General features: G+C 37.5%; 1 protein-coding gene across 1 annotated transcript in view; it reads right to left on the bottom strand.

The window, feature by feature from the left end:
- The window catches only part of LOC126263361 (neural-cadherin-like), a 454,211-nt gene that overhangs the window by 145,174 nt on the left and 285,476 nt on the right, over positions 1 to 23,561 (bottom strand). Inside the window, exons 11-15 of the mRNA XM_049960451.1 lie at positions 18,577 to 18,745; positions 18,289 to 18,495; positions 17,921 to 18,192; positions 11,215 to 11,420; positions 60 to 202 (exon numbers count right to left, since the gene is read on the bottom strand). Of these exons, the coding sequence (XP_049816408.1) occupies positions 60 to 202; positions 11,215 to 11,420; positions 17,921 to 18,192; positions 18,289 to 18,495; positions 18,577 to 18,745 (997 nt within the window). The remainder of the gene's footprint in view (positions 1 to 59; positions 203 to 11,214; positions 11,421 to 17,920; positions 18,193 to 18,288; positions 18,496 to 18,576; positions 18,746 to 23,561) is intronic.

The following is a 23,561-nucleotide window of genomic DNA, read 5'->3' as shown; positions in this document are numbered from 1 at the left end:
CAGCATCTAGCACCACAATGAATGGAAAATGAAGTAAATAAATAATTATTTTAACATACTTCTGTGTCCCAGAAAACGTCGATCCTGTGCCATTCTTCATCATTTAACTCTTTTCTTGTTATTATTTTGAGCTCTAATGTGCCAGAGCCAAAGTCAACCAAAAGTCTTGGCATCCCATCTACCAATTCAAGTGATATAAAATCTGTAAGAGAAATATGTAAACTACTAGTTGAGACTGTCGTCAGACATGCAGAGACATAGTTCATAACATTCTCAAACACAACTTCCTCATTAGAAACAAGGGCCAGTAAGAACCAACAGAGATGTGATCTGCCTCTAATGTGAATAACTGATCTTGCCATCCATTCATAAAACGTGTTTGCAGGTATCTTCATACTTGACAGATGTGGAATATGGTAACATCTACAGGGTGGTCCAAAATTCCGGAAACACCCTGATAAAATCCAAATGGAGTAGCAAACAAGGAAACAGAGTCCCTACGCACAATGAACGGGAAGGGGGAAACTTTATAGGCTATGCCACCAACATGGCGGCCATCTTGAAAGCCGCCATCTTGGATTCAACTCCAAAATTTCAAATGGGAATGTGGTCATGTGACATATCAAACAGATAGAGAATTTAAGCAGAAAAACAATGCCGTTGTTATTTTCAACACAGCTTTATTCATTCTTGGGTAATAGCCAATTACTTGCGGCAGCAGTGGGACGCACGGCAGTGTGAGTATTACGTACTGAGAAGTCATAAAATGGAGTCTGAAACGGTGCAAAGTGACTATCCCATGCCTGATATGTTACATGTGTTTAACTGTTAGGTATCATTTATTCATGCTAACGTTTTGATCATTGTTTCCTTATTTACAGGTTACAGAATGTCTTTAACACATGAAGAACGCATTGAAAACACCTTGATATCAGGAGAAAGAAGCACATGGGTCATTGCTGAGGATTTCAACAGTCGTCACCCAACCAGACAGCCCATCACTCACAGCACAGTTGCCAAGCTTTTTGCCAAATTCCGAGCAACAGGTTCTGTCGCAGATAAACCTAAGGCTGGAAGACCAAAATCCGCTACCGATGAAGCAACAACATTGAGTGTGTTGGCATCATTTAGCAAGTGTCCACAATGGAGTACTCGTCGCCTGTCACAAGAATGTGGGGTTAGCCGTACCTCCGTACTGCGAATTTTATCGCAGCACAAATGGCACATGTACAAAATTCAGCTGCTCCAACACCTGAACGAGGATGACCCAGACTGTCAAGTACAGTTCGCAGAATGGGTGACACAGCAGCTGCAGATAAACCCATGTTTCCCCTATCAGGTGCTTTTCAGTGATGAAGCCAATTTCTTTATCAATGGTGAAGTGAACAAGCAGAATCACAGATACTGGTCCGACACAAATCCGCACTGGGTTGATGCTTCCAAAACGGTCGACTCACAAAAAGTGATGGTCTGGTGTGGTGTGTGGGGTACCAAAGTCATTGGACCCTTATTTATTGATGGTACGTTAACAGCCAACGGTTATCTGAGGTTATTGGATGAAGAAGTGTTTCCCTCGTTATTAACGGAGGACGGGACATTTCCGGAATTCTTCCAGCATGATGGAGCCCCACCACATTATGGGCACAATGTGCAAGCATACCTGGATGTGCAGTTCCCTGAAAAGTGGATTGGTCGTAGGGGTGCTGTGGAGTGGCCACCACGTTCACCAGATTTGACTCCTTTGGATTTTTATCCTTGGGGTCATGTCAAACACTGGTTTATTCTGTGAAAATACGGGATTTGCATCATCTAAAGCAGCACATTGTTGATGTGTGTGGTCAAATTCAGCCAGATGTGTTGGTCAAAGTTCATCAGGACTGGGTTCGGAGGATAGCATTAACAATCCAACATAATGGACAACATATCGAGCCATTCCTATGACTGTTGGTGGTCTCTCGGGACTATGTAACATCAGCATAATGTCTCTTCGGCACATAACACACATGCCGCCGAGCATCCCACCGCTGCCACATGTAACTGGCTGTAACTTGAGAGTGAATAAAGCTATGTTTAAAATAACAACAGCATTGTTTACCTGCTGAAATTCTCTATCTGTTTGATATGTCACATGACCACATTCTCATTTGAAATTTTGGAGTTGAATACAAGCTGGTGGCTTTCAAGATGGCCTCCATGTTGGTGGCATAGCCTATAAAGTTTCCCCCTTCCCATTCCTTGTGTGTAGGGACTCTGTTTCCTTGTTTGCTACTCCATTTTAATTTTGTGAGGGTGTTTCCCGACTTTTGGACCACCCTGTATTATAAATGTATTTATAAACTGCAATAACAAATAAATATAATTACTGCTGGTCCATTTAGGTCTTTAATAAAGGGCTTTAGCTGTACTATGCAGATGTCTTGATGATATTAAACAGGCGGAAATTCACTACTTTTCTAGTTACATTATTTAGCTTACATTTACCATATCTGCCAACCTGTACTTCCTATTTTTCTAAATATATCAATGATATCATGATAATAGGTGACTTCAGTTTTGTTAATAAATCATGCTGACTTTCACATTTGACATGGTTTCTGTTACAGATAATTGATATTATCTGTAACAGAAACCATGTCAAATGTGAAAGTCAGCATGATTTATTAACACAACTGAATAACAGTTTCATTACAACACACAGGAAAACTAAACATAACAATGAACAATAATGAATTTAAAATATTAACAAATTCAAACTTCAGTCCTAACAAACTTGAAGAACAAACTTTCATATTTGACATGGTTTCTGTTACAGATAATTGATATTATCTGTAACAGAAACCATGTCAAATGTGCAAGTCAGCATGATTTATTAACACAACTGAAGTCAATCTGTTACAGATAGTACAATCTGTACAAGGTCTAATCATAAAAGAATCAATTAAGAATCAGTGACATGACTTTGTAAGCTTTCTCAGCAGAATAATTTGTGAGACTCTCCTTTGTTTGACAAGACTCAGCAGCAGCAGTGCCTCACTTGAAGATAATAGCCTAATGGATCACTGAGATATTGTGTCAAATCGATTTGAAAATGTGGTTGTAAAAATGAGAAGAGTATCACAAGAATCACTGATCTTTGCTACAGAGAACGCTGAACTCCCTTCGCTTCTCTACTTTTATGTAAACTTTGCAGAAGGTGCTTTTAGTCATTACGTAATAATTTGTATGGAACACACATAAGCAGTAAGGAAACAGTTTCATTACAACACACAGGAAAATTAAACATAACAATGAACAACAATGAATTTAAAATATTAAAAAATTCAAACTTCAGTCCTAACAAAGTTGAAGAACAATTCAAGACTCTGTTAAAGGCTATTTTTTATGACTGGTTTGATGTGACCTGCCACAAATTCCTGTGCCAACCTCTTCGTATCAAGGGTAGCACTTTCAACCTACATCCTCAAGTACTTGTTGTATGTATTCCAATCTCTGTCTTCCCCTACAGTTTTTACCCTCTATAGTCCCCTCTTCTACCATGGAAGTTATTTCTTGATGTCTTCAAACATGTCCTGTGATCCTGTCCCTTCATCTTGTGAGTGTTTTCCAGATTTTCCTTTCTACACTAATTCTGCAGAGACTCTCCAAATTTCTTAACTTATCAGTCACCTAATTTTCAACATTCTTCTGCAAAACCACATCTCAAATGCTTCAATTTCTGTTCTGGTTTTCGCAATGTCCATGATTTATTGCCGTATAATTGAAACATGTCAAAAATTTCTTCAGAAAAAAGAGCCCTATGTTTGATACTAGTAGACTTTTTGTGGCTAGAAATGCCCTCTCTGCCTGTTCTAGTCTGCTCTTTATGACCACCTTGTTGCCTGTCATGGGGTAGTTTGCTTCCATGGTAACACAACTTCTTGACTTCATCTACTTTGTGACCTCCAAGTTTGTTGTTCAGTTTCTCAGAATCCTCATTTCTGTTGCTTCTTATTATGTTCATTTTTCTTGCATTTCTTCTCAGTCCATATTCTGTATCCATTAGATTGTTCATTCTAGTCAGCAGATCCTGCAATTATTCTTCACCTCCCCTGAGGATAGCAATAATATCATCAGTGAATCGTATCATTAATATCCTTTCACCCTTAATTTTAATCCTACTCTTGAACCTTTCTTTTATTTCCATCATTGTTTGTTCAATGTACAGATTGAACAGTAGGGGTGAAAGATTACATCTCTGTCTTACACCCTTTTTAACCTCACTTTGTTCTTGATCTTCCAACTTTATTGTCCCCTTTTGGTTCTCCTACATGTTATAGATTACCTGCCATTCTCTATAGCTTACACCTATTCTTCTCCAAATTTTGATTGCCTTGCACCATTTTACATAACTATTTTTCCTGGTCAACAAACCCTATGAACTTCTCTTAATTTTTCTTCTGTCTTGCTTCCATTATTAACAGCAACATCAGGACTGTCTCTCTGGTCTGTTTACCTTTCACCACGAGTGATGCTTTTTAAATCCATATAGCAGAGATGCTGAGTCGCAGAAAGGCACAACAAAAAGACTCTCACAATTAAAGCTTTCAGCCATTAAGGCCTTCATCAACAACAATAGGCACACACACACACACACACACGGAAAACATTTAGGATTATAAACAGACACAAATCAGCAATTACAGCTTGTGGACTGGTCTCCTGTATATGCTACAGTTGATGTTAATTCAAAATTTAATATATTTATCAATGAAGTTACAAGCCTTTTTGAAGAAGCATTTCCTAAAAAATCTGTGAGAGAAAACCTGTTCAAGTCTGGAAACAAGCCTTGGATTACTAAAGGCGTCAAAATCTCTTGTAAAACAACAAGAGAACTATATGCTGCAGCCAGGAGTTCAACTGATAACAGTAGGATTACACACTATAAAATCTACAATAAAGTTCTGAATAAGACCATTCAGGCAGCAAATAACATGTGCTTGAAGACAGAAATTGACAACTCGAGCAATAAAGTAAAAACTATCTGGAAATTAGTAAAGAAGGAAATGGGGATGAATGCAGTTTGTAGAGAAAATATCCAAATCAAAAGTGAGGGTAATCTTGTTAGCGATCCAAAAACAGCTGCAGACACATTCAACAACAATTTTTTTAACAGTAACAGAAAAAATAGGTTTACAAGGGTCCATGAAGCAAGCCATCAATCTTTTGAAAGCTAGAGTACATGATTCAGTACAACACATGAAGGTAAAAACAGTCACTGTTCAAGAAATTGAAAGAGTTATTAAATCACTGAAAAGTAAAAACTCTGCTGGCATTCACAACATTTCGAACAAATTATTAAAATACTGCTCCAGCCATGTAAGTAAAGTCCTTTGCCACATTTTTGATGCGTCACTTAAGCAAGGATAGTTCCTGAGAGGCTTAAGTATGCAGTTCTAAAACCGCTGTATAAGAAGGGGGATAAGACGGATACTGCTAACTATAGGCCAGTATCACTACTGACAAGCTTTACAAAGGTTTTAGAGAAACTAATGCATGTCAGGATAGTTAAGTATCTCAGTGAATATCTTCAGCAAAAGTTTTGATTTCAGTTTTGATTTCAGAAAGGTTTGTCAACAGAAGATGCAATATTTGCATTTACTGGCAAACTCTTGGAATCTATCAACAAAAAACTGAAAGTGATTGGCATATTTTGTGACCTAACATAAGCTTTTGACTCTGTAAATCACCAAATCCTTTTACAAAAAGCTGCACATCTCGGTATAAGTGGTGCAGCAGGGCAATGGCTTGACTCATATCTGTCAAACAGGAAACAAAAAGTTGTAGTAGATAGTCAAGATGGTGTCCCATTATCTTCAGAATGGGGTACCATCACTTGTGGAGAGCCGCAGGGCTCGGTTCTGGCCCCCTACTTTTTATTATATTTATAAATGATCTCCCTCTCTGTACAGAATATTGTACATTAACCATTTTCGCTGATGACACTACACTACTTATTGATAATTCAGTAGATAAACTTGAGGTAACAGCAAATAAGGTTTTAAATGAAACAGTGAACTGGTTTAACATTAATGTTCTTTCTTTAAATTACTGTAAAACAAACTACATTGAGTTCCAAACAACATCCAAAGATGAGGAAATAGTAGTAAAACTAGGTGAGCCGACAATAACCAGGGTAGATTCCTCAACATACCTAGGCTTGCATATTGATAGCAAATTGAATTGGTCAAACCACATCCTGGATCTATGAAAAAGACAAAGTTCAGCAACATATGCACTGTGCATTGTTTCTTTTTATAGAAATATGGAAACCATGAAGTCAGCGTATTATGGTTACTTTCATGCAATTATGGCATTTGGAATTATATTTTGGGGATATCAGCCACTGGCTAAAAAAGTACTGTGTGTGCAAAAAAGAGCCATAAGGATCATGTGTGGAGTCCATCCTACAGCCACATGCAGAAATCTTTGTAAGAAGCTTGAAATACTTACATCCACTGCGCAATATATATTCTCTTTGATGTGCTTCATAAGGAAAGAAAAATCCATCTTTAAGCTGAATAGTGCATATCACAGTCACAATACTAGAAGGAAACATGATATCTACTATGAACAGCCAAATCTTTAAGTATGGTGCAGAAAGGAGTCCATTTCACTCGCTGTAAGATTTTTAATGCCCTCCCTTCAAAAATCAATTGTTTGGTAGACGATGATCTCTTGTTTAAAAAAACCTTAACGCAGTTCCTATTGCAAGGATCATTTTATACAATAAAAGAGTTCCTGAAATACCGTGTTTAACATTTCTTGTATTGTAAATTGCAAATGTGTGCCTAAACTTGTATTTTTAATACCGAATATTTTTAATGTAAACATATATTTCGCAATATTTATTTCTCTGTAACACTTATTATTTTGTAATCATTATCTATCTCTAAAATGTATTTTTTGTAGTGGGACCTAAGTTACTGTTTACTGTTTTTGTTTTGTAATCCCTATGTATCTCTGTATTTTTTGTAGACGGATCTAAGTTACTGTTTACTGTTTTTGTTTTGTTTTATGTATTACCATAAATTCTGGCCAAAAGCTTGTAAAATTGACACGTTCCATATCCTGTGATAGTGTCATAACATGGATCACCGGAACAAGAGATAAAACACAAACGCAACTTACACATACAACTGCAGCCTCAGGCAAGAGTGCAGTCTCAGGCAAGACTGCAGTCTCAGGCAAGACTGCAGTCTCAGGGAAGACTGCAGTCATGTGTGTGAGTTGTGTTTTCATGAGTGTTGTGTGTGTATGTGTGTGTATTGTTGACAAAGGCCTTAATGACCAAAAGCTTTAATTGAGGAGTCTTTTTGTTGTGTCTATCTGCCACTCAGCATCTCTGCTATATGGTGCGTAGTAACGTTCCTTCTCATAATATTGTTACATTCCAAACTGGATTTTACATTGTTTGATTTTTAAATCCATGCTGATTTGTGTACAGACACTTTTCTGTCTCAAGTAAATTTTTTATATTTGAACTCAGACTGCGCTCGAGAATCCCGAGGCAACCAATGTTAAGGATATTGGACTTATGCATGTTCATTCTTTTAACCTTTCTTACATACAGGATTCACTTGTATTTTTTTCCAGTTGCTGGAGACTTTGTCCTGGGTGAGAGATTCATGACAAATGCAAAATAAGTAAGGGGCCATTGCCACACAGTATTCTCTGTGAAACTGAACTGGGATTCTGTCTGGACCCGTGCACTTATTTGTTTTCAACTGTTTCAGTTGCTTCTCCATGCCAGAGATGCCTATTTCCTTGTCCTCAATGTGAAAGTCTGTGCAAAAGTCAGATGATGATATTTTGAACAGTCCTCCTGAGCGAATGATATTTTAAATTTGAAATTTAAAATTTCGGCTTTCCTTTTGCTGTCTTCTGTTGACCCATCAGACATGGTGAGTGACATGATAGGAACCTGTGATCCACTTTGTGATTTTATGAATGACCATAATTTCCTTGGGTTCTTGGCAAGTTATTTTGCTATGGTATGATGGAAGTTTTTGTATGTTTCATGCATTCTTTGGAATCGGATCATAATGCTACACTATTCAAACCTACATAATGCCTTACATTTTCAGAGCAACTCAAACAATACAATAAGTTGAGATTTTCTGAGTGTTGTTCCATGAAACCATGTCAACCAGACAAACACACACACACACACACACACACACACACACACACACACACACACACACACAATATATGACGCATCTCCTGCTTATGCTCACATTGACTAAAATCCTGAGGACATGCAGGTAAGGTTGGAAAGTGGAACAGCATATTTTGAAAAATGGGAAATGCTATGCTATAGCAATGTTAAATTGTTTATTTCACATAATTTACTTAAAAAAGTCTAAATGAATCTGCTGAGAGAAGAAAAGACATTTCTATGCATGCAGACAAATTTCGCTCACAGAAGTTTGTTTTCATACAAAGGAATTTTACACATTTTTTTTACAAAGAAAGAAGTGAAAAAATGGGTATTCAGACTAGCTGCACAGTTCTTTTACTATTTTATGAAACACTTACATTATCTTATAATATACTGGCATCATTTTATTTCTCTACAAGCTGAATTGAAATAACTTAGCAGCTTACAAAAGAACATTGAATACGCAAGCATGAAAATTTAGGAAAGAAGAAACATGAATGATTTGCTGTTTTCACTCAATTTACCAACATGGAGGGTTCACAAAGATAATACATTATATACTGTGATTCCAAATAAACAAAGAAAATGTGTAATACTGCATCATACTCTATTGGTTACCATCACTGACTCTGGATCTTGAGGTCATAAGTTAAATTGCAGCTTGGTTGGAGATTTTCTTGATTCAGAGGCTGAGTGTTTATGTTGACCTAACAATTTCATTTCATGCTCATCATAAAGGCACAGAGTCCACTGAAGGGGCATCAAATACAAAGACTTGCACCAGTGCAGAACAACTCCAAACAGGGTCTCCTGTCCAATTATGCCATATGATCATTTCATTTCCTTTTACAGGACATAATAATGCCTTTGTTTATTGCAAACATCTCACATTATGTTTCTACCTAACACAATGGCACCTATTTTAGGACCCTAGAACAAATATTTCCTGAGATATTGTCATAATACATTATGAGAGTTGTCCATCCAATTAAAACCATCTCTTGAACAGCATCTACGCCTTCTCGTAAACAAAGTACCATTACTTTGTGAACTAAAATATTAGACAGGTGGAGGATAACATGGTAACAGTATGTTGACCACCTCACTTACATCACATGATGTTTTACAGCCTTTATGGAACAAATGTTTTCCCAGTTTTGGATTGACAGAAGAGGAACTGTACACTGACCACTCCATTCCTTTGATCTAAAACTACACAATTTAGTTGAATGTTCATGAGCTCACTAAGAAAAAGCATGAAAAGTGTAGCCCAGTCACAAACAACTCTACACCAGGTGTTCGTAAGCAGTTCCTTCCAGTACTTAGTTCTTGTAACTACACTGTTGTTATATTAAACTTGTGTTTGTTAAACATTTCTTAAAACAGTTTTATTATTACATGAAAGAATATATCTTAACCTAATTTTCAACATAATTTCCACCAATATTAAGGCACTTATCATAGTGACCAACCAACTTAAGAATTTCATCTTCACATTTGCCACCAGATTTTCCTGCTAAATAGACATTTTGATATGATCATTGCTTTTGTAACATTAACTGCCTAAACTTCTTTTTTTTTAATTCCAGGAACAAGTGTAAATCACTTGGTGCTATACCAGGGCCATATGTAGGGTGAATCAGTTGTTGCCAGCAACATCATGTGATAATATCTTGTTTCCATTAAACCACATGAGAATAAGCACAGTTATGAACCAAAAAAGGAAAAATAATCTTTACTGAGGTTGCCATGTCTTTTGCTGGATTGTTCAACACAGTTTCCTTCATGTCTTACAATACGTTTCATTGTCAGATCTTCAGAGCTAAAATTGTTCATTTCAATTTTACTTTCTTCAACATTGTTGATTAATGCAATTCTGGTGTTAAAGGAATCAGACCCATTTCAGCTCCAGTGACAGTTCAGCTGAAAAGTTTATTACTGTGCCAGTCAAGGAAATTCAAAGCACTGACTACACCAATGGTTTTGTGCGCCTTTTCAGCTGAATTATCACATTTCCAGGGCCCTATGTATGAAAATTTCCAGTATTTTTCATGCTCTGTGATAAGTTCATAAATAACACTTCTTGAACTGAATGAATCTCATTACTTTATAAGGATGAAATCATGTTCTTAAACTTCTACATCAGCTTTCTATACAAATTCTTCTGTGGTGCCATTTTCTCTTCCTCAGGAAAATTAGTACAACCCTCTTTAAATGCTCTTGCATGCCCACTAACTGGCAGTAGGCACCCATGGGTACATGTGGGGAGGGATGGACAAACAACTGACTGTGGGCAGTTAGGCAGCTGTGCTGGAGCCTATGCAATAGTTTTGCACTGGCCGAGTGAACATGGGCATGGGCACTGGTTTGCGCACACACAAAATGTATTTGATATAACTACCTGGCATGTACTCTATACCAGTGCTCATGCTCCTATGCAATCTAAGGGCCACTTGGAAGTGTCTGCGCCCTATATGGTAGTGTTGTAATAGCCTGCTCCTACTCTTTTTCTTACCATTCCACTGATCACTGTGCCACTGAATCTTGACAGCTTTCACGTCCTTTCCACACAACAGTACTGCACATATTTTCCATTAACTGAGGCAATTCAAATAAGCACAAACAAATGAAAACTAGAGAAAATACTTCCTTCAGTCAGTATCGAATAACAGAAGGTACTCAGTAGACAAGCACAGACTGCTGGCTACAGTAATCATATTTAAAAATGGCACCAACATAAAAATATGCTTCATAGATATTCACATTCTGCTTCAAATTGTGACGCTCTTAGCTATCTTGTGACTGATTCATGATGAAATTTTACATCAAGATTTTTTAAAATTGAAAATTCGCTTGTTAAATTACTTTTAAAACAGTAACATGAGTTACACTATTGCACTTTTTATTACTTTCAAGCATGATATGTTGCTGCAAAAATTTTATGGATTTTTTTTTTTACACGTTAACCTACTTTGATACATTTAAATACTACTTTTAGTGGAAACTTACTTTACCTGAAAGCAGTGTTTCATTTCCATCTGGAGAAGTTAATGGGCCATTATACAATAATAACCCTGCCTTATATTTTGTTCTAAATTCCAAACTAAGATGTGAACTGCCACACACTTCAAGAGCAGGATACCATGCCCAACTGTTTCCTTGGAAATTGCGAGATGTCTGCTGACATCGTGGACCATTAAATTCACTAGAGCAGGAGCACCTGCATAAAAAATGTAGTTGCTAAATACCAGTTACTAACTTAGATAAACTATCCATTTAAAGGTGTAATAATGACACACTGACAAGAACTTCTTCAAAGAAAGGCAGTGTATAAAACTTTTACCAGCGCTCCAAACACATATACAATGTAACTGGATAGATAAAAACATCTTCTCACCAAGCGGCAGCAGGGGAACACACACACACACACACACACACACACACACACACACACACACAAAGTTTTAACTTACGCAAGCTTTCAGAGCCAATGGCCCCTTCTTCTAGCAGAAGAGTTGAAGGGAAAGGAAGCAGAGGGGGGCACGGGGACTGCAAAAAGTAGACAGGTCAGAAAATGAAAATTACAGAAACTAAAATGGAGTGAAGAAATGAGTGGTTACTGTTAAGAAATGCTGAGATGGAAGTAATTAATGCATATTAAGGCCAGTTGGGTGGTGAGAACCAAGGACATGTTGCATCACTAGTTCCCACTTTCAGAGTTCTGGGAAACGGGTGTCTGGAGGAAGAATCCGGATGGTGTATCTGGTGAAACAGGCACTGAGGTCAGAATTGTCATGTTGTAGAGCATGCTCTGCAACAGGATATTGTGTGTTAATGGTACACATGCTCTGCCTATGCCCATTCATCCTAACAGATTACTAGGTGGTAGTCAAGACAATGTAAAAGAATGAACAGTATTTATGTAACAGCTGGTATGTGATGTGTCGTTTCACAGGTGGTTCTCTATTTGATAGTATATGTTTTGCCAGTTACAGGGCTGGTGTACACATATACAGATGCACAAAAAAACTGGATTAGTTCTATATCAGTATAGAGGATGAAACAGTGCAAGATAGAAGGCATAATGAGATACTTCATTAGAATGAAGTTTACCATATAGTATACTTTTGCACTGAAATTAGGAGCATCACATTAACTGAAATTTGAGATGATGTTTCTCTTACAGTTTAACATGTTATTTGATTAATACAGAGGCTGAGTGGACAATGAGATCATCTGTCATGGTTGCGTTGAACATTTCTGTTGTGTTCCGTAGTACGGAGCTGTGAGACGTATCGATGTGACTGTTCAAAGTACTGCATCGCATATTTGCATTTAATACTGAAAACAACTAGTTGAAAAGTCCTGGCTGGTCTGTTTGAACCAAGCATGCCCTTAATTTTCCAGGTTGCATGGAGAATGGTCTTTATTTGATGTTTGCCCATTATTTTCATGATCATGCCCATTGGCAGTCCCGCATATGGCAGGAATGGCACACATTATGTTGTTCTTCTTCTAGTTTCTCCTCCCTTCTCTTATCTAACTTTAAGGCACATCTTACTTCTATCTCATTGTAACCATTTTTGCTGAACGTTTCCTGCAGATGCTGTAAGTCATTCGGAAAACTTTTTCTGTTGGAGGTGGCCCTGGCTCTTTTATATACTATGATGGTTAGTACCAAGTCGTGTTTAGATGGATGAAGGCGACTCCAAGCATTAAGGTAAACGTCCATGTGCATCTTCTTACTGTAGACCAAGTGTCCCACCTTGGAGCCCAAATGTGTCTTGATCAAATTTTCCAAGAAGGGTAGGTGTACATTCTCTTCTACTTCCACAGTGAACTTGATCCTGCCATGAATGTCACTGAGATGACATAGGAACTCCTGTAGGTTTTCTGTGCTATGTGGCCACACCACAAATGTGTCATCTATGTATCTGTAGAATGCATTCGACTTCAGGTGGGCACTATTAAGTGCTACATCTTCGAACTGTTCCAGGTATAGATTACTCACATGCAGAACTAAGGGGTACCCATAGGAATCCTGTCTATTTGCCCATAGAATTTCACAACATTTGAAATAAGTGATTCTTAGTGCACGTCGAAAGACACTGACTGTGTCATTATCAAAGTGTTTGGCCGTTGAGTAGAGCTAGGAATCTTCCAGAGCTATATGGGCGAAAAGTGATGTGGCATCAAGGCTGACTATTAGGTGGTCCTTGTCCAAGTGTAATCCTTGGAATACCATCACTTTGCACCAGGGCGCCAGTGGAGGATTACTTAGCTCGACTCAAGGCAAAATTTGATAAGACCACAGCCAAACTCTTTCAAAATGTACTAAACATCAATGATTTGAAATGTGATGTAAAATTCTATGAGCAATTAGATGGGGTTGCCATGCTGCAGTCCAGTATCAGTATACTAGACAGTTCTATGTAGTCATGTTGTCTGTAGTATTATTGAGTAGATAATCGATGTTCTTGCTTGTAGAATGTTGTTCTAGTTGTTGTATTTCTTCATTTAGTAGACAGTGTTACTCTGGTTGCCTTCTTATGAAGTTGCTATGGGCTGATACGTGAATAATGAGATTTCTGTTCAGTTGCTCCGGGTATGTGTCTGTTTTTATGCCACTGGTGTCAAATAAGATTAGCGTTTGAAAATATTTTATCTACTGTTCAACTATTCTGGATGTTTCCTTATGAAAATATTTTATCTACTGTTCAACTATTCTGGATGTTCCCTAATACTAAAATATTACACAGGAGATGCTGACTCGCAGACAGGCACAACAAAAAAACTGCTAAACATATGAGCTTTTGGCCCAAAGGTCTCCATCTAAAATAGACAACACTTGCACATTTATGCAAGTACAACTCGCACACAAAATGATCACTGTCTCTGGTCACTGAGGTTGGACTACAAGCAACTGAGGATGAGCATTCCACTCGTCACTCAATAACATCCAGGCCTGGAGCAACTGAATCACATTCTCTGCTAAGGTTTTGACTATCTCTCATTGTGCCCTAAAATGAGAAATATCCTACCCACTACACATACCAGATGTGCAAAAGTGGCATTCTTCTGCCCACCATAGCCACCATAGTATCACAGTGGGTAGGAGTTACTAAGTTTCATTAGCATATTTCTCTTTACCTTAAGAGAAATAGAGAGAGAGAGAGAGAGAGAGAGAGAGAGAGAGAGAGAGAGAGAATGTAAAGTGACTTGTTCCTTATCATTTTCATTAATTGTATAAATGATCCATGAAATGTGAAACTAACTAACTGACTATTAATTATTCATGGTGTCATTTATCTATTTATTTATGTCTACCATTCTGTACAATGGTATTGGACATGTTTACATGAAGTAGAAAAATTACAAGTTAAAAAATACACACCTACAAGCATATATGTGTAAAATGACCAATTTCCTCCAAAATAGTTCTAGAAGTACAAGCATCTAAAGAAAACAAGAATGACATTGATATACATACATAATTACTAACAATTAAAATCACTTTATGCTTTCTGAAAGTTCTTTACATATTTACACAATTACACACGAAACATTACATTAATTTCTTACTTCGAAGTATTCTTCAACAGTTTATGGACAATTTTTAATCCAGTGAAATTTTAGTTTATTTCTGAAAGCAGACATGTTTTCTGTTGTCTTTATATGGTCTCGCAAACTGGTATATAGAAGGCATCTGGCATCGTGCTTCTACAGGCTCTTTGCCAGTTAATTTGAGCAGATTTCCTTCAATATGATAATCACTTTTATTTCTTGTGTTACAGTTACATAGTTACGGATATCTCTGTTTAACCATACTGCATTGTTAAATAAGTAATTGTTAAATAAATAATTTTTTCATGTATGTAAACTGACATTAGTATTTATATGTTTAGTTCCCTGAATTTATTTCTGCAGGAATCTCTAGATGACAATTTTGTTATGCATCTTATAGCCTTCTTTTGTAGCTTTACTACACTAGGTGTGTGTACATTTGCAGAATTTTCCCAGACCAGGATACCATATGCAATTTGTGAATGAACTAGCCCATTGTGTATTGTTAGCAGTGCTTGTGTGTTTATTGTACTTGACATTTCTCTTATTATAAATATACCTGAACTTACTTTGTAACAAATATTATTTGTGTTTCTCCTATGACAAGTACCTACCCACTGTCATGCCCAGGAATTTAGAAATTTCCATCTGTTTTAGAACCAAGACTCCAAGCTTGACTGTAATAGTGTTCAAGCAAGGTGGTTTGTTTGCATGTATTTGCATATATGTGGCTTTATTTATGTTTATAAAAAGATTATTTCCTGTGAAATAACTGTTTCCATTTTCTATATTTAGAGAAGCTAGCTTTTGTAAGTCATCTGTTGAAACACTACTTATAATGAATGAAATGTCATTTTCATACATGACAACATTTCCAACGACTGTTTTGGGCATATCATTTACATATAAAATAAAAAGCAGTGGGCCCACCACTGATCCTTGAGGCACTACATATTTAACAAATTCAAAATCTGAGTAGACATTTGTTATAGTACTGTTCACATTTTGCTTTATTTCTGCACACTGTTCTCTATTTTCCATGAATGGTTTTATGATATTGGCTGCTTTCCCCCTTATACCATAACCCTTAAGCTTTTCTAACTGTATCTTGTAGCATACACAATCAAAAACTTTTGAAAGGTCAAGAAACATACCACAAGCTTTCTTTTGTTCATCTAGTGCCTTAGCTACACACACTATAAATTAATCTATTGCTGTATTGGTGAATCTGCCCTTCCTAAACCCTTGCATTTTTCTATAAGATTTATAATTCTGTCTTTAAATGCACATTTTATTATTTTAGACGGGTCAGGTGTAATAAATTTGTTTTTCCAATAAAAAAATGATAATTTCTGACCTTCATTATCTATATCAATGTGTGCACATATGTATGTTAATTAACCTTTGTATATGTGAAGTAAAATCTATGACAGTGCCCAAAAATTGATTGTTATATGGACAGCAAACAAATAAACAAATAGTAATTGGTCAGTAATTTTCTGTATCTTCCTTGCTGCCTCAATCAAAAATAGGGATCATATTACTCCTTTTACACATTTCAGAAATATTCCTTCTTCCATGACTAAGCTTATGTGAAAAGTCAGAGACTTTACCACCCACAGCAGGCAGCATTTAATTAGTCTAGCAGATATATCACCTAGTCCCTCAGTATTTTTTGTTTTTAATCAGTATGTTATTTTTACTAATTCAGGTTCATTTGTTGCGAGAAGGAACAACTTTTTGTTTCATGAGGAATACTTTGTATGCATTTATTGTCAGGAGAGTTTTGCTTTATTAATCTGTCCACTACCTCAACATAATGCTGATTTAAATTATTACTGTCTTCTTTAGGGTCTTTTCTTTCCTTCTCATTTTTCTTTATTGTTACGTCCCCACTCTTTCACATGTCAACACTTTCCTCTCTTTCTTTATGTTTGACCATATGGTCTTTGTGATGTTATTAGAAGCTGCAATTTTGTTTCTGTAGTAATTGGGTTTGGTTTCTTTTATCGGTTTCTTACATGATCTCTTCTTGTCCATACAGTCATCACAAGTTGCTTGTGTATGATCTATCTGAGATTGTTCATACACAGTTTTTAGCTGTTCCAGCTTCCTTTTTACATCTACTGCGACCCAAATTTTATTGCTCTTAACATTGCATTCTTACATACTAATGGATAATGTTTTGGAAAATGATTCCCATCTCTTATTTATGTTTGCTGTTTGGTATATATATCACTCCAGAATTCAGATTGCATTAATTTTTATAGCCTCCACAGGTCTGCTATTTTCTGACTTCATTATCTTATCTAATACCTCCATTAATATCCCAGCAATAGTTGTGTTTATTACCTGTAATTTTTGTCTGTATTGTGGTATTTTGTTAATTACATGATCTATTAATGTCTCTATATCTGTACTGCACCTTATGGGACTATTTACTACCAGATCTATATCATAAGTGTTGATTAGATCACTGAAACTCCTAGTGTAACAGCTCTCTTTTAGTGTATTAACATTTAGATCACCTACTATTATTACATATGTTAATTGTCTAACAGCCTTCTCTAACGGACCTTGTAGCTGTTTTAGAAAACCATTTAGCTGACTGTTTGGTGATCTGTATATCCCTAATATCAAACACTTATTTTCCATTTGAATGTTGTCAGTATTGCTGCCAATTCAAATAGCGTTTCTGTACAGTTGTCCACTTGTCATGGTATGCAATCCCTCATTTCATTGTGTACATATACTACAACATCTCCACCTTTATGTTGTCATCTTCAGAAGTACACAGCTTTTTCAGTCCTGTGTATTGTATACATTAACTTCATTTCTTTATCCCATGTTCTGTTAAGAGATATGTATGTGGTAGTTCTGCTGCTACTATTACTTCTGTGTTATCTAATTTACTTGCTTGATACATACTCATCTTTTTCACAATAATCAGAACTCTGAAGAAATGACTACTCACCTACAACTGATTGATATGTTGTCCAAAGACATACATAACAGAACAGAGACTTTATTAACAATTTGAATTTCTGTTCTTTTTCTAGTTTAAGTACACAGTTTCCAAAATGAATCAATTGATATCAACAAACCAGAGGTAGCAATGACATGCATTGAAACAATAATAAATATCTTTTCACTTACTTGGGGCCAAATCTTGTATCTATGCATCTTCCACCATTGAAGCAAAAGCTTTTGTGACATTTATCTGTCAAGATAAATTTGTGAACTGCACAGGTGCATTCTGGCATCACATGGACTTTTACACCAACTAAAGCAGTTCTATTAGCATTTACTAAATGGAGCCTTTTATCCACACTGACATTATTTTTGCAACTTCCTTCACAGTTATATGTTTCATGAAGGCATTCATTTATACCAACCATTGTGATATTAATTCCAACTTCTTTTTCAATCTGTGAACACAAAAGTAAATAAATAACTGAAAAATTACTTTCCAGGAAACAAAGAAGCATAAATTTGCTGTCCACATAAAAAAGTAGTACCAATACCTCATTCCTATGCATTGCAATTAAACCATTCAGAACAAATGATTTATACTTTTTTGAGCCATTAACTGTAAATCTGACATCAGTAATTGGTGGACTTCTTGAATGAAGCTGAATACTGTAAACAATAATGGTTTCTCTGTGAATGTTTAAAAGTTCAGCTACTTTGTCCCGTAGTTTGCTTAATTTGCTGGCTGTGTGAGTGTTTGTCTGAAACATCACACACAAATATGTCAATATACTTTGGACATAAAGGAATATAAGAATAAAAAATAAGATAAATGAGCTCACTCTATCACTCCAAGTCCTGATGAAATCTTCATCTGACACTCCTGCTATTCGAACTGAAGCAGAAGATTCAACATTTTCCTCTGAAATATTCTGCACTGTTATGGTAACATTAGCTTGAATGTCAGCTTGGTTATGCTTGTGATCATAAACTCTGAATTTCAGTTTATACCTGTAAAACAATTTTAAAAAAAAGCTTCATTATCAAAATACAACCACATTCTCTTTTTTTTAGTGCAACATATTTATTTATAATAGGGAAGCTAATATTAATTTAAGCAATACTGGAAACTCCTGGATGGTACACTATGTAAAATAAGGGAAAGGCAACCACTCACCTATGGTGGACTGATGTGTGGAGTATGGGAACACATAAGAGGAGACACAATGCATGCTATCTTTTGAGGACATGCTTTTCTGCTAGTGAAAGTACAAACATTAACATATACAACTGTACGGACACCAAAACATGCACTCCAGTGGCTGTGGCAAGAATAACCATGGCTGCGGGAGTGCATGTTTAGGCCTCTGTGTGGTTTCATGTGTGAATGTGTGTACCTTTACAAGAAAAAAGGGTAAGAGCTCCAAAGCTAGTGTGAATACTTTTTTCTCTTACATGTTTTGATATTACACTCATCAGTGCACAATAGGTTGAAGTGTTTTACTTATTCCTGACACATAACTGAGCCATAATGAAGTGTTCTGTCCTATGATAATTGATTAGAAAAAGACCATGGTTGCCATAGATTATTAATTCTGACTTTTGCATTGCAAACCGTTGTCAGAATATGTAAATTGAAGGGCGGTCATTGCTATCAGCTGCAATGGGACATTGAGTGGAATTAGTGGTGATGAGCAAAAATGTGTACTGGACAGGGATTTGAACCCAGGATCTCCTGATTATTAGGCAGGTGTGCTAACCACTGCACCATCTGGGACACAGCATTATCACATCTGTATGGACTATCTCGGCATGCTTCACGGCTCATCCACATTTCCACCATGCGCAGATGGCACAGTGGTTACTGCATAAATAACTCGACCTCCTGTGGGAATCTCTAAGTAGCAAACAGGAGTATAAGGAAATGACAGTGGATAGGTGGCACTTCATGGGAATGCGGATCGACCCTGAAGCGTACTGAGATAGCCCAGTAAGCAGGAGATCCTGGGTTTCAATCTCAGTGTGGTACACATTTTTGCTAGTCACTGCTGATTCCACTTAATTTATTTATTTATTTATGCATTTATTTTACCTGGCAAGATTAGGGCCTTCAGGCCCTCTCTTACACCTAACCAGGCATACTCAGATTCAACAAATTTCAGTTTCTACAGAACATTAAGGACATATTACATGTTATACAGTATTAATGTTAAGAAAAAAAATAGAGATTATAAACGTAGTACAATGATAATTATAACAATCAAAAATTAATTATAACAATCAAGAATAATAATAATAGTAATAATAATAATAATAATGACTATGTATATGAAAGTAAACATATTTTTCTTTTATGAATGTCAGTCCTATTGCTAGTTGGGAATTTTCTCGTTATATTCTTGCAGCTTGTGAGTTATTCTCATCAAGCAGAGACATAAGACGACAGAACGGGGTGAAAGAGATATAGAAGAGGTAGATAGGTTAGAGGAAGAGAAATAGAATGGTAAAATTCGAAGCTATGATGGAGAGGAGAAAGAAAGAGATGAGAGGGGCCCAACAATGGTGGCTATACCGTCCCTAATATGTAAGTCTTGAGTTCACTCTTGAATGTTGAGTGGTTCCGGATAAGACGCAGATCACAGGGGAGCGCGTTCCATAGTCGTATGGCTGAGATGGAGAATGACATGGAGAAAGATTTTGTGTTATGTAAAGGTACAGCCAAGATGCTAGACGTATCCGATCTGGTATTGCGGTTGTGGAATGATGATAGGTGTTTAATGTGAGAAGATAAGTATTGGGGGCACCAGTGGCTAAGAAATCGATGAAGTAAGCACATCGTGTGGAGATCTCGTGCCTTATGTGGGCGTATCCAACCTAGCTGGGAGTATGAAGGACTGATATGATCATACAACCGTATATTGCATACGTATCTAACGCAAGCGTTCATCACTAGCTCGAGGCGTCTCGAATTTTCACTATTTGTGCCGTGTTGAACTACATCACAGTAGTAAAGATTAGGCAAGACTAGTGTTTGGACTAATTTTTGTTTAACATGGGTTGGAAATATTTTTCTAAATTTCTGAATTGCATGTAGGGAGGAGAGCGATTTCCGGCAAGCTGTAACTGTTTGTTCTTCCCAGTTTAGGTGTTCATCCAAGATTATTCCAAGGTCTTTTACTGTTTTTTGGTATGGTAGTTGGGTACCATTGAGGTGTATTTGAGGGACTGTTTCGTGAAAGTACCGACTGATTAACTTTGGATGAGATATAAGTATGACCTGGGATTTCTTGGGGTTTAGTTTCAGACCTAGGTTCTGTGCCCATCGAGAAACAGAGCAAACATCTGCGTTCATACTCGCTACTGCGTCAGCAATGTTCTTGGGGCTTGCACTTATGTACAGTTGGATGTCGTCGGCATATAGATGGTAGTTGCAGGAGTGAATCACTGAAGAAATATCATTAATGTACAGTGAGAAGAGTAATGGACCAAGGACGGAGCCTTGGGGAACTCCAGAGCGCACGTTTTTCCATGATGACTTTTCCGACCCACAAATGACTTGTTGACTTCTGTTTTTGAGGTAGCTGTCGAACCAGTGTATTGCGCTGTTTGAGAAATTCAGCTGCTTCATTTTAATTAGTAATATATCAAAGTCAACTGTATCAAAAGCCTTGCTAAAGTCAAGCAGTGTTAGGATGGTAGCTTCACGTCTGTCCATAGCATGTTTAATGTCATCAGTTACTTTGATTAATGCAGTTGCTGTACTATGGTGCTTTCGAAAGCCTGACTGATATTTGTCATGGATGTTATGCGTTTTGAGGTAATCCGTCAGCTGTTCATGGACGATGTATTCTAGGGCTTTAGATATTGCAGGTAGTATGCTGATCGGCCTGTAGTCACCTGGCGACTTAGGGTTGTCAGTCTTGGGTATAGGTTGAATTAAACTTTGCTTCCACTCAGTAGGATATGTACTACTGACAAGAGACAGGTTGAAGATGTCTGTGATAACTGGAGTAATAGTGTCTACGACGTTCTTGATCATGCCAATGCTCACTCCATCATTTCCTACTGCCTCGGAAGAGATTCTCGTAATTGCCTTGTGTACTGTGCCGGTAGTGACATGTTTTAGGAAAAACTTGTCTCTCGAGAGATTGATATCTTGGGGCTGGTAATTTGTCGCTGCATGGCAGTTTACAGCTGTTGAGAAGAAATCGTTTAATTCTTCTGCAGATGCTTGATAAACAGCGTCAGATCTTCGCTTCCCTATACCGAAACTGCGCAGCTTTTTCCACAGTGCAGCAGGTTTTGATATGCCGCATACGACAGAGCGGGCATGTCTGATTTTGGCATTCCTCACGCTCTGCTTGGTTCTATTTCGGAGTTTCCTATAAGCTTCGTACGCCTCGGGAGTTGGGTTACGCTTGAAGGCCCTATGTGCAGCATCACGTTTATTCATTAACTGGCGTAATGCAGTGGTGAGCCACGGAGCGGGAGCTCTCTTTACCTTGACAGTGCGTTGAGGAGCATGTTTATCATACAGTGCAATGATTTTGCGACATAATTCCCGAATTTTTCCGTCTAAAGTCGGTTCATTGCTTATATCATACCAAGGGATGTCTGAGCAATCCTTTTGAAGAGCGTCATGGTTAACATTTTTTAGGTTTCTGTAGGTTACCAGGTGAGATTTTTCTTTGGTAGTATGCACTGAGTAATTTAAGAATATCACGTCATGAGCAGAGAGTCCTGGAGCGGATGTCTGATTGGCGCGAATTATTTTATCTGGTCGCTTTGTTGCCATTATATCTATGAGTGTATGGCTGTGTGGCGTGTGATGAGTTGGGTCCAGCGGTGTTAAACTCATATCATTGGAGTGGAACAGTCTCCTTAGTTTTTCTGCAGAGGGAGATTTTAACTGTAAGTCGATGTTTGTGTCGCCCATAATGATTATGTGTTCATACAGTGTCACGAGCGAGGACAGGGCAGACTGAAAGGAGGACATAGCACCGACGTTTGGAGGTTTATAGATTACTCCAATTAGCAGTTTCTGATTTGATGTATTTATTTCGAAAAACAAAAACTCTGCTTCTCCTTCGCACTTTGCATCCGATGTGCATAGTATAGTAGGTCTCAGATCAGAGCGAACATAGGCACCCACACCACCCCCGCGTCGTGTTTCACGATCTGCCCTTAGGAGAGTGTAACCAGTGATTCGGATAGCGTCGGAAGAGATGTTTGGTTTCAACCAAGTTTCAGAGACGAGGATAATATGGAACAGCGATTGGCAGAACAGGTTACAGAACTCGTCGAAGTGAGCCGTTAGCGACTGAGCGTTCGCGTGGGCCACAAAGAGCCCGCCGCCGGAACCGGTCCGTCCCATTGTGGCCGCCTGCAGGACCGACCGCGCTCCGTTTACCCGCTGGCCGGAAGAGGGACAAAAGCTGGATTTCGCGGGGGAAGACATATTTACAGGTGTGTCCAAGGTCGTGACTGACTCAAGCGTCTGTGGGCTAAAGGTGAAAGACAAGCTGGAGGTATCGGAGAAGGGAGCGAAAAGAAAGATGGAAAGTGGCAGTGGTGCTTACGAAAAAGATAATAGTAGTAGTAGTGGTAGTGACGAGGATGAAAATAACAGATATAGAAAGGCGGTTTTAAGGAGATTCCTGTTAATGGTGAATGTTAATTCCCGTTTGACTGACAATATGAATATACATGAGCACTTATGATACACAAATAAAGAAGCAATATCTATGTGAAACAATTGACTGATTTTAAATAGAGTACTTATGGTACTTATAGAATTAACGAAGCAATATTTACGTAAAAAAAATGA

Source organism: Schistocerca nitens, chromosome 6 (assembly GCF_023898315.1).
Source record: "Schistocerca nitens isolate TAMUIC-IGC-003100 chromosome 6, iqSchNite1.1, whole genome shotgun sequence".
In the NCBI taxonomy this organism is placed as follows: domain Eukaryota; kingdom Metazoa; phylum Arthropoda; class Insecta; order Orthoptera; family Acrididae; genus Schistocerca; species Schistocerca nitens.
This window is presented reverse-complemented; position numbering and strand designations above follow the sequence as displayed.